This window comes from Tupaia chinensis, unplaced genomic scaffold, assembly GCF_000334495.1.
Source record: "Tupaia chinensis unplaced genomic scaffold, TupChi_1.0 Scaffold000263_1, whole genome shotgun sequence".
Classification (NCBI taxonomy): domain Eukaryota; kingdom Metazoa; phylum Chordata; class Mammalia; order Scandentia; family Tupaiidae; genus Tupaia; species Tupaia belangeri.
This window is the reverse complement of record NW_006159743.1, coordinates 1,472,899-1,486,230: the sequence shown is the minus strand read 5'-3', so window position 1 is coordinate 1,486,230 and position 13,332 is coordinate 1,472,899. Positions and strand designations below refer to the sequence as shown.

At 45.6% G+C, this 13,332-nt stretch overlaps 1 protein-coding gene across 1 annotated transcript in view; it reads right to left on the bottom strand.

Annotated features, from left to right (window-relative positions):
• The window catches only part of LPAR3 (lysophosphatidic acid receptor 3), an 82,413-nt gene that overhangs the window by 48,316 nt on the left and 20,765 nt on the right, over positions 1-13,332 (bottom strand). The window contains exon 2 of the mRNA XM_006149453.3: positions 10,189-10,945. Coding sequence (XP_006149515.1) covers positions 10,189-10,924 — 736 coding nt within the window. The 5' untranslated portion in view covers positions 10,925-10,945. The remainder of the gene's footprint in view (positions 1-10,188; positions 10,946-13,332) is intronic.

Sequence of the window (13,332 nt, the reverse complement as noted above, 5' to 3'; positions counted from 1 at the left end):
GCTTTCTCATTTCTCCAGATAAGCTTATGCTTAGGGTTCCCTATAAGGTAGACATACGAAAAGCCATACAGAGCAGCTCTGCCTCTATGCAATCTATCCTCCATGTGACATACCCGTTGACTCATAAATCTTGGTCACTTCCTGACAACCATAAAACACTCGAGTGAGCACAGACTCGAAGTGCCTTCAGCATAGAGGCCATGACTTACAGTTAGCACACTGCCTGAAACTTTGTGGGTAGTCAATAAATGTTTATGGTGAGGAGCCATAAAATGCAGAAATCTTTCCTTGTTCAGAAAACGTAAAGAATAAAATAGGCCCACTGCTGGGCGGTGAACTCTGACTCAATGAAAACAAACAACCCTTGTTGAGTATCATTGTCACTCAGGCAGCCAAGGACAGGGATCTATCACCACGGCAAGAAGTTGGGACCCAAGCAGCAGGAAGGAGGAAGTCAGAACTCTGGCCACAGTGCTAGTGATGATTCAGAGTGAACTCGGTCACATCTCTCAGCTAATACTGATTCTTCACGGTAATGGGATCTCCTGGTCACACTCTGCAGAGCAAACAGTAACAATGGGTGGTGAGGGAGAGCCGGCAGCAGGGCGGGAACACAGGGCAGCTTCTGTGCTCTCCTGGCTGGCCGACAGTTCCTGGTTCTCCTGCCCTTTAGCCCAGCTTCTGTGTCGATTCCTAGATCCCTGACAGGCCGCGATTCCATCAAACCCCTGTCCTCTGGCTTCCCACCCAACCTGTTGCCTTAGCTCCACACTGACTGCAGCGTCGTCGTTCTAGTTGAAATTTCCGAAGCACAAACAATAAAAACGTGCAACTTGATAATTCTCCTGTGGATCACTACACACCATGCTACTCCAGGTGTTAAATTAGCCTGGTGGTGTGACCCCCTCAGGAACAGAAACGACCACATTCTCCTCCAGCAGGAACCAAGGCCCTGACAGAGGGCAGCACTGAGTTCTGGAACTCCAACTCTTCCAAGATGCCACAGAGGGTTACACCTCACTGGGTAATGGAACTCCGCCCCAGTCTTCTCCAAGAAGCCACATTAAGAAGTGCTTCTATACGTCGCACTCAGAAAATAAGTCAAGAACGGTTAGTTCAGCGGAAGAAGAGAGTTTCAGGTTTCTAAAAAGGAGAAAAGCCGGAAGAAAAGTGCCAAAGAAAGGACCATGAAAGGAATAAAAGATGCTGAGAGCATTTGGTGTAACAGAACTTGGGGTGGAGATGGGGGCAGAGGACAGAGCAGGAGAAGACAGAGCAAGGACTACACAGGAAACAAAGACAACGATCCGGAAAAGGGCCTCTGAACTGACTGCAGGGGGGCATCTGAAACAGCCAGGTGGGGGGAAACAGGAAAGAACTGAGCCAGAGTTGAGATGACAAGTGACTACACACAGCTGAGGCAGAAGAAAGGAGAAAGACGCCTAAAAACACGTGGTGGAAGAGGAGTTCAGGTGGCAATTTGAAAAGGTGTGCTGGAGTAGCAGACGATGAAGGATTTTTTAAAATTTGAAGTCATCTTTTTTTTTTTTTAACCTCTGCCCATAGGGTACACGGGCAATTTGAAAAGGTGTGCTGGAGTAGCAGATGATGAAGGATTTTTTTAAATTTGAAGTCATCTTTTTTTTTTTTAACCTCTGCCAATAGGATACACATGCTCAGCAGAGAGAGACAGAGAAAGGGAAAATGAGAAATCACCCCTGAAGGGGGATGGCCATGCCACAGTCCTTTCTCCTCTATTCTCCTCCCAGGATTTTGAGCATGCACCCACATGCACCCAGCATGATTTTCAAGCTAAGTCTAGAACTCGAACCATGACTGGCCATGTGGGAGTCCTGTGCCTTAACTTCCATGCTACCTGCTGGCCCTGAAGTCATTCTTCTAACAGACGTTGAGGTCTTCCCAAGCCCCATATTTCTGCTCAGAATGGGAGGGGATATGTTAAACAGTATTATTGAGGCAGCAACAGAGAGACCATGGCATTCTCCCACTCACTCATTTATAGCTTCCCTGTAAGTAAACACCCCTCTGATAAGGCCCCCTGCAAGGTCACAAAGCACTCAGGAAAACCATCTGCAACAAAGATGCTCCTATGATTAGCTGTTCCAAGACAAAAGTACAAACACCCTGGGCTCGATGTATTAAGGCTTAGTGCCTAGATGGCTTGACTTTGAAAAGAATTAGTCATTCTCCATCTGATATGACTCTCTGCACAACAAGAGAGCCCCTGCGTGCCAACAATCTGTTCCTTATACTCAGTGTTTCTTAAGGCAAAGCTTTAGCTTTTTCCTTTACGATATTTGATGACTCAGGCACACAAGGTGGCAAACACTGGGCACCTGAGCGCAGAAGCAACCACGGGGCCATGGAAGCTGGAAACACGTTTCAAATTCCCAGAGACTCTGGGTAACTTCTATTGCCTCCTGGTTTTAGAATGTGTGTGTTTGTTTGTGTGTGTGTGTGTATGAGAGAAAGAGAGAGAAGAAGAGAGAGAGGGAGAGGGAGAAGGAGAGAGAACGAATGTGTGTGTTCTCTTTTACTTTCTAAATAGAGCAAGAACATCTTTGATAAGGCCCACGAATGATAGCAAAAGGTCTGGGTTCTGGTCCTGGTTCTTTCCAGACACAGGGCAAATTTCCTAGGCCTGGCAAAGATGATAATAGCACTTGACTCACTAGGTTCCCTGAGAGGATGTGTTAGCAAGACAGTTCTTAGGAGGACTGTCCAATAGAGACCAGCAGTTAGCATAATGGCTATGTCGCTGGACTGCCATGTAGTTGACCGCAGTTCGAGTCCCAGACCCGGTGGATTAAAACTCAAGCCGGGCGTGTGTCTGTGCATGCCCCAGATCCCGAGAGGAGAATGAAAGAGAAGGGATTGCAGTGTGGCCATCTCCCCTGGGGGGTGATTTCTCGCTTTCTGTCTCTCTGTCTCTCTCTCTGTCTGTCTGGCAAGCATACACGCCCTATAGCAAAAACCTCTAAAAAAAAATAAAATAAAATAAAAAAAAAAAGAGGACTGTCCAAAAGATCTATACACAAGATGTTTCTGTATTTATAGGACTCTTACTAAGCTAATGCTTGATGGTCAGGGCTCATGTATAATGCTTTATTCATAACTGTTGTGAAAGTAAAATGAATTATTAATGCAAAGATCATCTGTCAGCGAGAGAAATCACTAACAGAATGTCACTGGGAGACAGTGGTACGTAGGGACTAGCAATGTGAGCACAGAGCTTTTCAGTTCTCTGGGGACCACATGTCAGGATGGGCCTGGGTCTCCAGGAACAGAGCTGGTACCATTTGCCCACTAGGTGCACACTCAGGCGGCTTCCTTTGCCTAGGACCTCATCATAGGAAACGCTCAGTAAATGTTCATTTCTTTTCTCCTACTTAAGATAGTGCTATCACTCACCCTTCCGAGAGTTGTTTCTTTCTTTTTTTTTTTTTTTTTTTTTTTTTTTGAGAGGTTTTTGCTATAGGGCATGTGCGCTTGCCAGAAAGACAGAGAGAGACAGAGAAACAGAAATCGAGAAATCACCCACTGGGAGGATGACCATACCGCAATCCCTTTTCCTCCATTCTCCTCTTAGGATCTTGGGCATGCATGCACGCGTACCCAGCATGAGTTTAAGCCACTGGGTCTGGGACTCGAACTGTGGTCAACTGCATGGGAGTCCAGCAACATAGCCATTACACCAACTGCTAGTTCCCCAAGAGTTCTGTTTCTCATGTTGTAAAATAGAACACCCATTCATTGTCCTGTCTACTTCACAGACTACCGCAGCCAGAACCTCTAAAACCCAAGCTAGAAGCAAGAAAACTTGGGTTCTACTTTTAGTTACAGCTTGGAAAAGTCACTTGTCTGCCCAAAACCTCAATTTCCTCATTTATTCTATTATAATCTCAGCAAGTATGTACCACACAGGGTGTTTACATGTTAGATGTGCAAAGACAGATAAACATGAGGCAGCCCCTGACTCCAGAGTGTGTCACTCTATCTAGTTCAAATCAAAGGTGCGTAAACAATTCAATTTTTGTAAATTAATTAATTCCATGGATTGAGGTATGGACAAGATTGAGAGATAGCCCAAAGTTAAAAGTAGTCAGATTCACCCAGGTAAAGTAAAGAAAGAGTCAAAGAAAGTAGACCCTTGAGTGGGGTCTATAAAGATGAATAGGAGCTTCCCAGGCAGGAAGGGAAAGGTATTCCGATGAGCACAAAAGTTTAGAGAGGAAAATGGAGAAGAGTAAATGGAGTCATCTCTCAGTACCCATAGGGATTTGGCTCTGGGATCCCCATGGTACCGAAATACACAAATGCTCAAATGCCTTAAACAAAATGGAATATTATTTGCACACAAGCTACACATACCCTGTGTATGTTAAATTACATTTAGATTATTTATAATATCTAATATAATATAAATGCTCCATAAATAGTTATTATACTGTATTGTTTAGAGAACAGAGTCAGGAGAAAAGTCTATACATGTTCAGTACAGATGGTAATCATTTCTTTTTCTTGAACATTTTCGACGATGGTTGGTTGACTTCATGGATATGAAACCCACAGACATGGATGGAAGGCCCACTGTAATTCATTATAGCTTAAGTATAGGGGGCACCTAGGTGAGTGACAGAATAGAACAGAACAGAATAAAATAGAATAACAGCATATTCCCTACTTATTTTGTAGGATTTCCATGAAAACAATGTAAAACACTGAAAAAGACACAATAGTGCAGAAACGTCAGGTATGATTATGATTAGTATTCTACCAAGGGTCTTTGGGGTATTTAATTTTCACCTGTTCCTCCTAGCATGAAAACTTTGGATACTGTTTTTTCACTTACCAACACTTTGCCTCCTTTCTCTCTCTTGAGAAAAGAATACTCTAGTATCAGTCTAAGTAGAGAAGAGAGAAGAAGAGGCCAGAAGAAAACCACCCAGCTCCTTGTTTCAATTACTGTAAACTGTTTCAAAATCCCTTAACAATGATAATGTTTCCTTTTTTAAAAGTGTTCATAGCCAACCACAGTTCAAGTCCTGGACCTGGTGGCTTTCTCTCTCTTTCTCTCTCTCTCTCTCTCCCCCTCTCTCATTCTGTCCCTCTCTAGTTAAATTATAATAAATTAAAAAAAAAAAAAAGAGTTCAGTCCTTAATGTCCAAGAAAGAAACTCTGACCCTAAGATCATGGCTTTTCATTCTTCGACATAACTCATAGTAAGAAATATATTTTACATCATAATCCAGTACATACATATGTCAAGGAAGATTATGAAATAATGTTTGTACCTATACAATGCAGTGGACTCTGACATTTTCTCTTCTTCTACTTTATGTTATTAAAAAAAGGATTGGCTACAATCTTATTAGTGAGTCACAATCCACAGTTGCAAAGCAATCATCCTATGGAAATAGGAAGGTTTATGGAAGACATTCAAAGTATGGTTTATAAATCTATTCTCCCTCTTTCCTTTTGCATTTCAAGATATTGAAAGCCAGAAGAAAGCCCAGCCCATTTTTCTGGGAAACAACAGAACAACCTTGTGTGCACAGTTCACGTGGTGTGTTGTCTGACAATAAAGGAGAGGTTTCCATGTAGGGTTTCTTAAGTATTTGGTTGCTGTAGACGATTAAGTTGTTGACAAGTAGGATTTCAAAACTGTCTCTTAGGCAGGGCCTTGGTGCCCTTTGGAAAGCAGGATCATATGTCTCCAATGTGTTTTTCTATGAGAACATTCAATAAGCACCTTCCTTCCCTTAAAGGGCCATCATACATCCTAACCCAGAAGTGAGCAAACTCTGTGCCTCAGGGCTCTGCGATGGGAACACAGTGCCTAGATGCCTATCCAATCATGCACAGATGTAAGACTTAAACCAACATCTTCACCACCACCACTACTACCATCACCATCACCATCCTCCTCAAGGAACGAGTACTCCCATCCAACTCTGTATGCTTTTGTGTTTAGCTAAAATCCTAATGCTGGATAAGAACACTAAGGTCATCTGGTCTACTTCTCTCCTTCCAAAGAGAAAAAGGCAACCCAGCTTTTCTGGCCCACCACTGAGCTCTCGTTTACTGGACCACAGCACGCATCTGTGCTTCATGGGGCTTCCTTCACAGTATATGCAAGCTTAAGATGCTTCTGCCATCACACTTTAGGTTACATCATTTCCCCTACTTAGGAAGTCTTTTCCTCCTCCCATGCAAATCCCCCTCTCCTTCCAGATTATACCCCAACCCCTCTAAGAAGCCTTTCCCAAATTCTATAGCCCCTGTCCATCCTCTCCTCCTCCTCAGAGATTAAGCTCGTGGAAGTCATGCAACCATTTGCCTCTTAGGTGCTATTGAGTAGACAGTTCATATACATTAACCAACTGAGTTCCTAACATAAAGGAAAAATATCTGGAAGAAATTCTAGGATTTAATTTTTTCCCCAAGTTTTTGTCATAAGGCACGTTGCTCACTAGAGACAGAGAGATGGAAAGTGAGAAATCACCTCCTGAGGGGATGGCCATGTGGCAATCCCTTCTCCTCCATTCTCTTCCTGGGATTTAGACATGCATGCACAAGAACCCAGCGTGATTTTCAAGCCATGGGGTCCAGGACTCGAACCACAGTTGGCCACATGGGAGTCTAACACCTTAACCACCATGGCCATCTACTGGTCCCAGGATTTAATCTTAAGTGAACTTTTCCTACAAGATAAATATCAAGAGTAGAGAGGAAGGTATAGCATTTTATCATAAAGATATTTCAATCATTCAATCTTTAAAGAAATTAGTATGATGTCAGCCATCTCCACACACAGAACCAGCGACTACAATGACGGCTCAGGGCACTGTTGATTTCTCTGAGATCCTATCATCTAGGAGAAACTTGTCTGAGGCAACTGAATGCTGGTGTGTATTAAACAGGGCAACTGGGAGCTTCCTCCCTAGGAACACTGCGGTAGGGGCTGTCATGGAAAGAGGCTCTGGGCCTTGGTGCAGTTGGTCTGCAGAACTCTCTGTGGCTGCGGCTCCACAAGACCCCCTCTGCCCTCCCATTGCCTCACTCACACCTGATCCTTTTCATCCCCGCCTTTGGTTACTTACTGCTATAACATGTTTGCTCATGTTTGTAATCTGGAAAAAGCGATTTCACCTTAGATGAGGAAATCGAACTAAGAAGAGGTGAGCCAATGTGCTTCATATCAGTTTTGTAGAAAATGAAGACATTGGAGCTAAAACCCACATCTGTTATCCAAAGAAACCAAGAGCAAGAAATCTTAAAAATGTCATGATGCCACTTAGTTCTTCAGTTTCATTTCCCCTGTCCCCAAAGTTCCTGTCTTCCATTGGATTCTTCTGTCTCACCACTGAGGAACCTCTCCAGCTTCTCAACACCACACCGTCTTCCCACCATTAACCAATTCCCCAAAGTTGTTCAGTCTCAATCCCACGACTTCTCTTATCCTACTCAGCAATACTATTGTATTTCCAGATTTTCTCTTCCCCAACACCACACCTGCCCACACCACACAGACCGCTCTCCTTTATCTTCAACCCTTCCAGACCATGCCAGACAGTTACCTACGACACAGAAGGTAGTGACCGTGACTAGCTCACAGAGTCCTGTTCTTCTCACTTAGGGTTACAGAGCCTTTTCTAACTCGTGCTGTCTACTACATGTAACATGCTGCGAGGTACAGGTTCTCTCTAAGCAGCAGGTAATTCTCAAGACACATAGCACACATAGCCAAGCAAATTATTATGCCTACAAGCCAAGCAGGGACAGTAGCATAGTTCGTTGACGCTGCCCATAAATATGAAACTTCACTGACTGAAACATCAACCTCTCATATTGATCCATGTGAACTCCCCATCTTATTCTTGTCTATGTTCTTGTCAAGGTACTAAAAGAAGAATGAGGTGGTCAAAGCAGAAGAGGAGGCAAAGAAGAAAGCAGTGCAAGTCCAAACACACCAATACAAGCTGCCACATGTGGGGTTAGACACGTGGTCGCTGGAGGCCAACTGCAGCGTGAACCTTGGTTCCTCCATTAGTAACCGAGTGACTCTAGGCCTGCTGCTTACACTCTCAGTGTCTTCACCTGGCAAATGGGAGTAATAGCACCTATCTCACAGGGTTGCCGGGAGGGTTACATAAATTAATATTTGTAAAAATACTTAGGACAATGCTTGGCACATATTAAGCACCACATAAGCAACTGCTAAATAAACCCTCAGTAGGAAATTATTTTAGCGATGGTACTGTGTGTCTGCTGACCTCTCCCCAGCAGTTTCGGCATCTAGCGACATCGTAATGTTTGCACAGCACGCGCACGCTGCATCCTTCACCCTGAGGCCCGCCAGGCACTCTCTCAATAACGGTCACCACCCATGGTGGGAAATGGCCTCTGTGTCTCAGAGAACAGGGCCTATGGGACCACAGAAGTTCTTGTTTGCCCACATATCACAAATTCTACCGTAATCCAGGACAGGAATTGGGGGACAAGAGACCAACTACTACAGAGGAAATGAACCAAAGGGAAGTTAGATAATATCAGACACATCTTTTTGGTGCAAGGCTCACTGGATAAGCAAGGCTCCTCAGGTGGTTCAAACTCACTGTCCTAAAACCTCTACTCCTTTTGTTCCCTTAACTGTACCCAGGTCAGACTCTCAGCGCTATCATATCTGATTGTCTCAGGGTCAACGAAAGCCACCACTTCGCTAAAGCCAGTAGGAGCTTGTCTCTCTCCATCTCTGGTGGGTATTCACGCCCCCAATACTCCCTCTCCTCAATGCTTTCTTCCCTCGGCTTCCAGGCCACTGAGAGGCTCTGGCTGCTCCTCCTGGGGCTCTCCACCTTCTAACCTTCCTCACACTGGACACCTGGGGCTCATTCCTGGGTCCTCCTCTCTGTATCTGCCCAGGCTTTCATGGTGAGCTCATTCAGGCTGCGGTTTGAGATAACACTGCTTCCCCCATGGACTCTCAAGTCCAGCCCAGACCCACAGTCTGAATTCCTGGTTCACTGATCCCACGGCCTGCACAGTGGGACTGGCACCCACTGGGTATCTAATAGGATTCTAAGCATAGCTTGTCGGAAACCAAATGCCCAACCTTACTCCCCTGCTCCCTCTGCTTCATTCCCCATCTCCCCCACCCCCACCCCTTTCGTCCAGCTTTACCAATCAGGGGAATGTATCAATACTACCCTTAGAAAATATGCAGAATCTGACCATCACCTCCAACTGCCCTCTGGCCGCTGTTATTGCTCCTGAGTACTGAAATAACCTCTTAAGCAATTTTCTTGCTTTTGCCCTTGCCCCATTGCAACATTTTCTCAAAACAGCAGCCAGAAAGATACCATTAAAATATAAGTCAGGGCCGGCTGTGGGGGCAGAGTGGTAACACAGGGCTCTGTGATGCTGGAGCCATACGGGAGGGTCTCGGCTTCACATCTCAGGGTCTCCCTGGACACGCGTGTGTATGCGGTGTGGCTGGCTGGGGCGGGGGTCCATCCTGTCAAAGGGCCTGCTCTGTCTCTCATGGAAGAAGTAAGTAAACTTTTAAAGAAATGTAAGTCAGATCTATTGCTCCCTGGTTCAAAATGTCCCAGTGGCTTCTCATCTCACTCAGAAAAGCCCAAGTTCCCTCACTGCTGGCTCCTCATAATGAGTGAGCCCCCATCAGTGGTCCAATCGCCTCCTCCTCCCCCTACCTCACTCCACTCCAGTCCCCTGGCCTCCTTGCCATTTGGGGGTCTTGGGCTGGGTGCATCTTCTCCCCAGAACAACTTTTCTCCAGAGCCCCACAGGCCTGCTCCTTCACTTCCTCACGTCTCTTCCTAAAAATCATCTCCTAGGTGTTCTTCCCAGTGTTTTTTTGTTTCGTTTTAAACTGCAGACTGTAGCTGCTCTCTTTATCTGCATCCCCCCATTATGTTTTCCATGTAAGGCTCATCATACTTTATAAACTGTACTTGTTTTGCTTACCGCCCTTAGAACACGTCCTGTGCCTCCCCCATTAGGACATAAGCTCTGAGTGGGTGGATTCATATCCGTGCTGTTTGCTGCCACTTGCCTACTGCCCACTAAGTGCCTTGTACACTGCAGGGGCTCCATCAGGACTCGCCAGACAAACAGGACAACGCTCCCTTGGCTCCCCTTACCTAAGACAGTCATCACCGTCTTCATGAGCTTCATGGGCGTCCTCCGGCGGCTGATGGACCCACTCGTATGCGGAGACAAGACGTTGGTTTTCCTCTTGACATACATGTAGATCCGCAGATATACCACGACCATGATGAAGAAGGCCAGCAGGTTGGACACGGTCCAGAAAATGAGGTAACTCCTGCTGTAAATGGGGGCCAGGGAGGAGCAGGCGGAGATGTCACACAGGCAATTCCAGCCCAGCGTGGGGACCGCGCCCATGAAGATGGCGATGGCCCAGATGAGCGCAATGAGCAGGGTCACCCGCTTCTTGGTCAGGTTGCTGTGAACCCGCATCCTCATGATGGACATGTGCCTCTCCACGGCGATAACCAGCAAGTTGGTCAGGGAGGCGGTCAAGCTCGTGTCCAGGAGCCCCTGGCGGAGAAACCAGCGGTTGACCGTCAACGTTTTGGACACGGGGCCAGTGTGAAACATCAGGAATACATAAGCAATTCCAGCAAAGAAATCTGCAGCAGCTAAGTTAGCCAACAGGTAGTAGAAGGGGAAATGGAACTTTCTGTTTTTGATCACTGCTGCGATGACCAGAGAATTTGAAAAAAAGATAAACAGGCAGAAAAATGTTCCCACACACAAAACGATCACAAGCTTCGTTCCTGTCCACTCATTGGCGGTGTCGGTGTTGCTCCTGTTATAAAAAAAGTCCATGTGCTTATCATAGTGACACTCATTCATGGTGGAGAAGAACTGAACATCCTGGAAAGAAATTCAAAGAAGAAACAAACATCACTCTTTGCCAGATCAGTCACTAAGTCAGCAGATGCCATTGCTAAGCCTCTTCTTCTGGCTGAGTCCAATTAATCCCTCGGTCTCAGGACAAGTATCTTTTGATCCACACATTAGCCCCTGACCTCCTCCCATAGCAGTCAGCCCAGATGGGAAGTGTTTCCCATGCTAAGCTGAGAGCTCAGTGGAGGAGGGTCTGGATCTATCTTGTTCACCATTGTGACTGCAGTGGCCCTGACTGCGTCTTGACAGTGATTGTTGAATGGCTGACTGGCTAAATGAAGGAATGAATGGAGGTATCAACACGTCGAATGGGCTGGGGCCTGCAATATCCCCTTCGCATTGGTAACAATGATACCCCTTCCTGGTAGTTTCCAGTTCATTATTTATGGGTTATGTTCATTAATCAAGGGCAGGTTAGTAATGCTGCACATAATCTATGCCAAGACAACGAGGGTGGAATTATTCTTCCTGTGACTAAATGGCTTCCCCAAGAGATCGCGTTTCCACCACTTATGATTCCCCTCCTGATCGCGCTTCTACCAGCTTTTGGTTTCAAGCTACAGTTATATGTGGCACAGGGTTGGAGACTTGGTCTCAATGCCCTCTCTTCATCTTTCCGTTTTCTTCTTCCTTATAGTCTCCCGATCCCAATTGCACCGGTCGTCGAATGGGCTGGGGCCTGCAATATCCCCTTCGCATTGGTAACAATGATACCCCTTCCTGGTAGTTTCCAGTTCATTATTTATGGGTTATGTTCATTAATCAAGGGCAGGTTAGTAATGCTGCACATAATCTATGCCAAGACAACGAGGGTGGAATTATTCTTCCCGTGACTAAATGGCTTCCCCAAGAGATCGCGTTTCCACCACTTATGATTTCCCCTCCTGATCGCGCTTCTACCAGCTTTTGGTTTCAAGCTACAGTTATATGTGGCACAGGGTTGGAGACTTGGTCTCAATGCCCTCTCTTCATCTTTCCGTTTTCTTCTTCCTTATAGTCTCCCGATCCCAATTGCACCGGTGTGAATTCGCTTATTGGATTTTCCAACTCAAGGACTTCGTGTCAGTTTTCTTCCATGGGCAGTCTCTAACATTGGAGGTGGTGGAGGGTCAGGCCTTCACAGACAAGATCGACATGTGAAGTTTGGGCAGATATCCAACCCAGTATGAAGGTTCAAACATGCCTGCCAAGTGAGGGCAAGTCCTCAAGGCACGTCTGAAAGTAGACCCCCGAACTGGGGTATCAGGCAAACAGGGAAGATACTAATCCTCTCAGTATGAGATCTCTCAGATCCCCAAAAGTGAGGGATTCTGGCCACAGAAGGGCAGGGCAGGGGCCTGGAGAATGTCCATCTGTCTGTACTTGGGGAAGACTAGGTGTTCTGTCTCACAGATCTGGGCCATAGCCATGGGAGTCCTATAAAAAACTAGGCCTTAGAGCCTGAATTCTGGCTTCTGTGCAGAACGATCATGGGGCCCTCATAAGGAATGAGGCTGCAACTTATCTGCTAGAGAGCTGGAGATCCCGGAGGCTGGGAGCCAAGCAGGCCACAGGGGGAATTGAAGTGGCTCTACCAGTGAAAGGTTAATAGAAATCCTGAGCTTTTAAAGTTCTTGCAACTTCTGAACTCCAATACCATATCTAGAATCAGGTTAAGCAGACCAGATAACAATTTTAAATAGTACAAAATAGAACTGTAGCTCAGACAGTCTTCTTTTTCATTTGTATTTTAATAGCATAATGATACTTTAAAATGAATGACTTATTTCTCTGCCATAGCAAAGAGGAGGTAAAATATAATTTTAAATGCTTAATATAAGCAAACCAGGAGTGGATTCAAGAGACAAATGTAGCCAATGTCTTTCAATTACAAGGAAGGAGGACTTGATTTTAATAATGAAAAAACAAAAATGATCCTATTTGGTAGACATTCACTGGCATTTAACTATAAATATCAAATAATGTTATATAATAGGTTGCTTCTAGTACTGCACTTTAATAAGCAAGGGTGCAGGGACCAGCAGTTAGCGTAATGGCTATGTCGGTGGACTCCCACGTAGTCAACCGCGGTTCGAGTCCCGGACCCGGTGGCTTAAACTCACGCCGGGCGCGTGTGCGTGCGTGCCCAAGATCCCGAGAGGAGAATGGAGAAGGAATTGCGGCGTGGCCATCCCCCCTGGGGGGTGATTTCCTGCTTTATATCTCTCTGTCTCTCTCTGTCTGTCTGGCGAGCGCACACGCCTTGTAGCAAAAAAACCTCTCCAAAAAAAAATAAAATAAAATAAGCAAGGGTGCATTCTGTGCAGTCATGTTTACATACTTGGTCAATTACTTCTTCAGGAAAAATACATAGG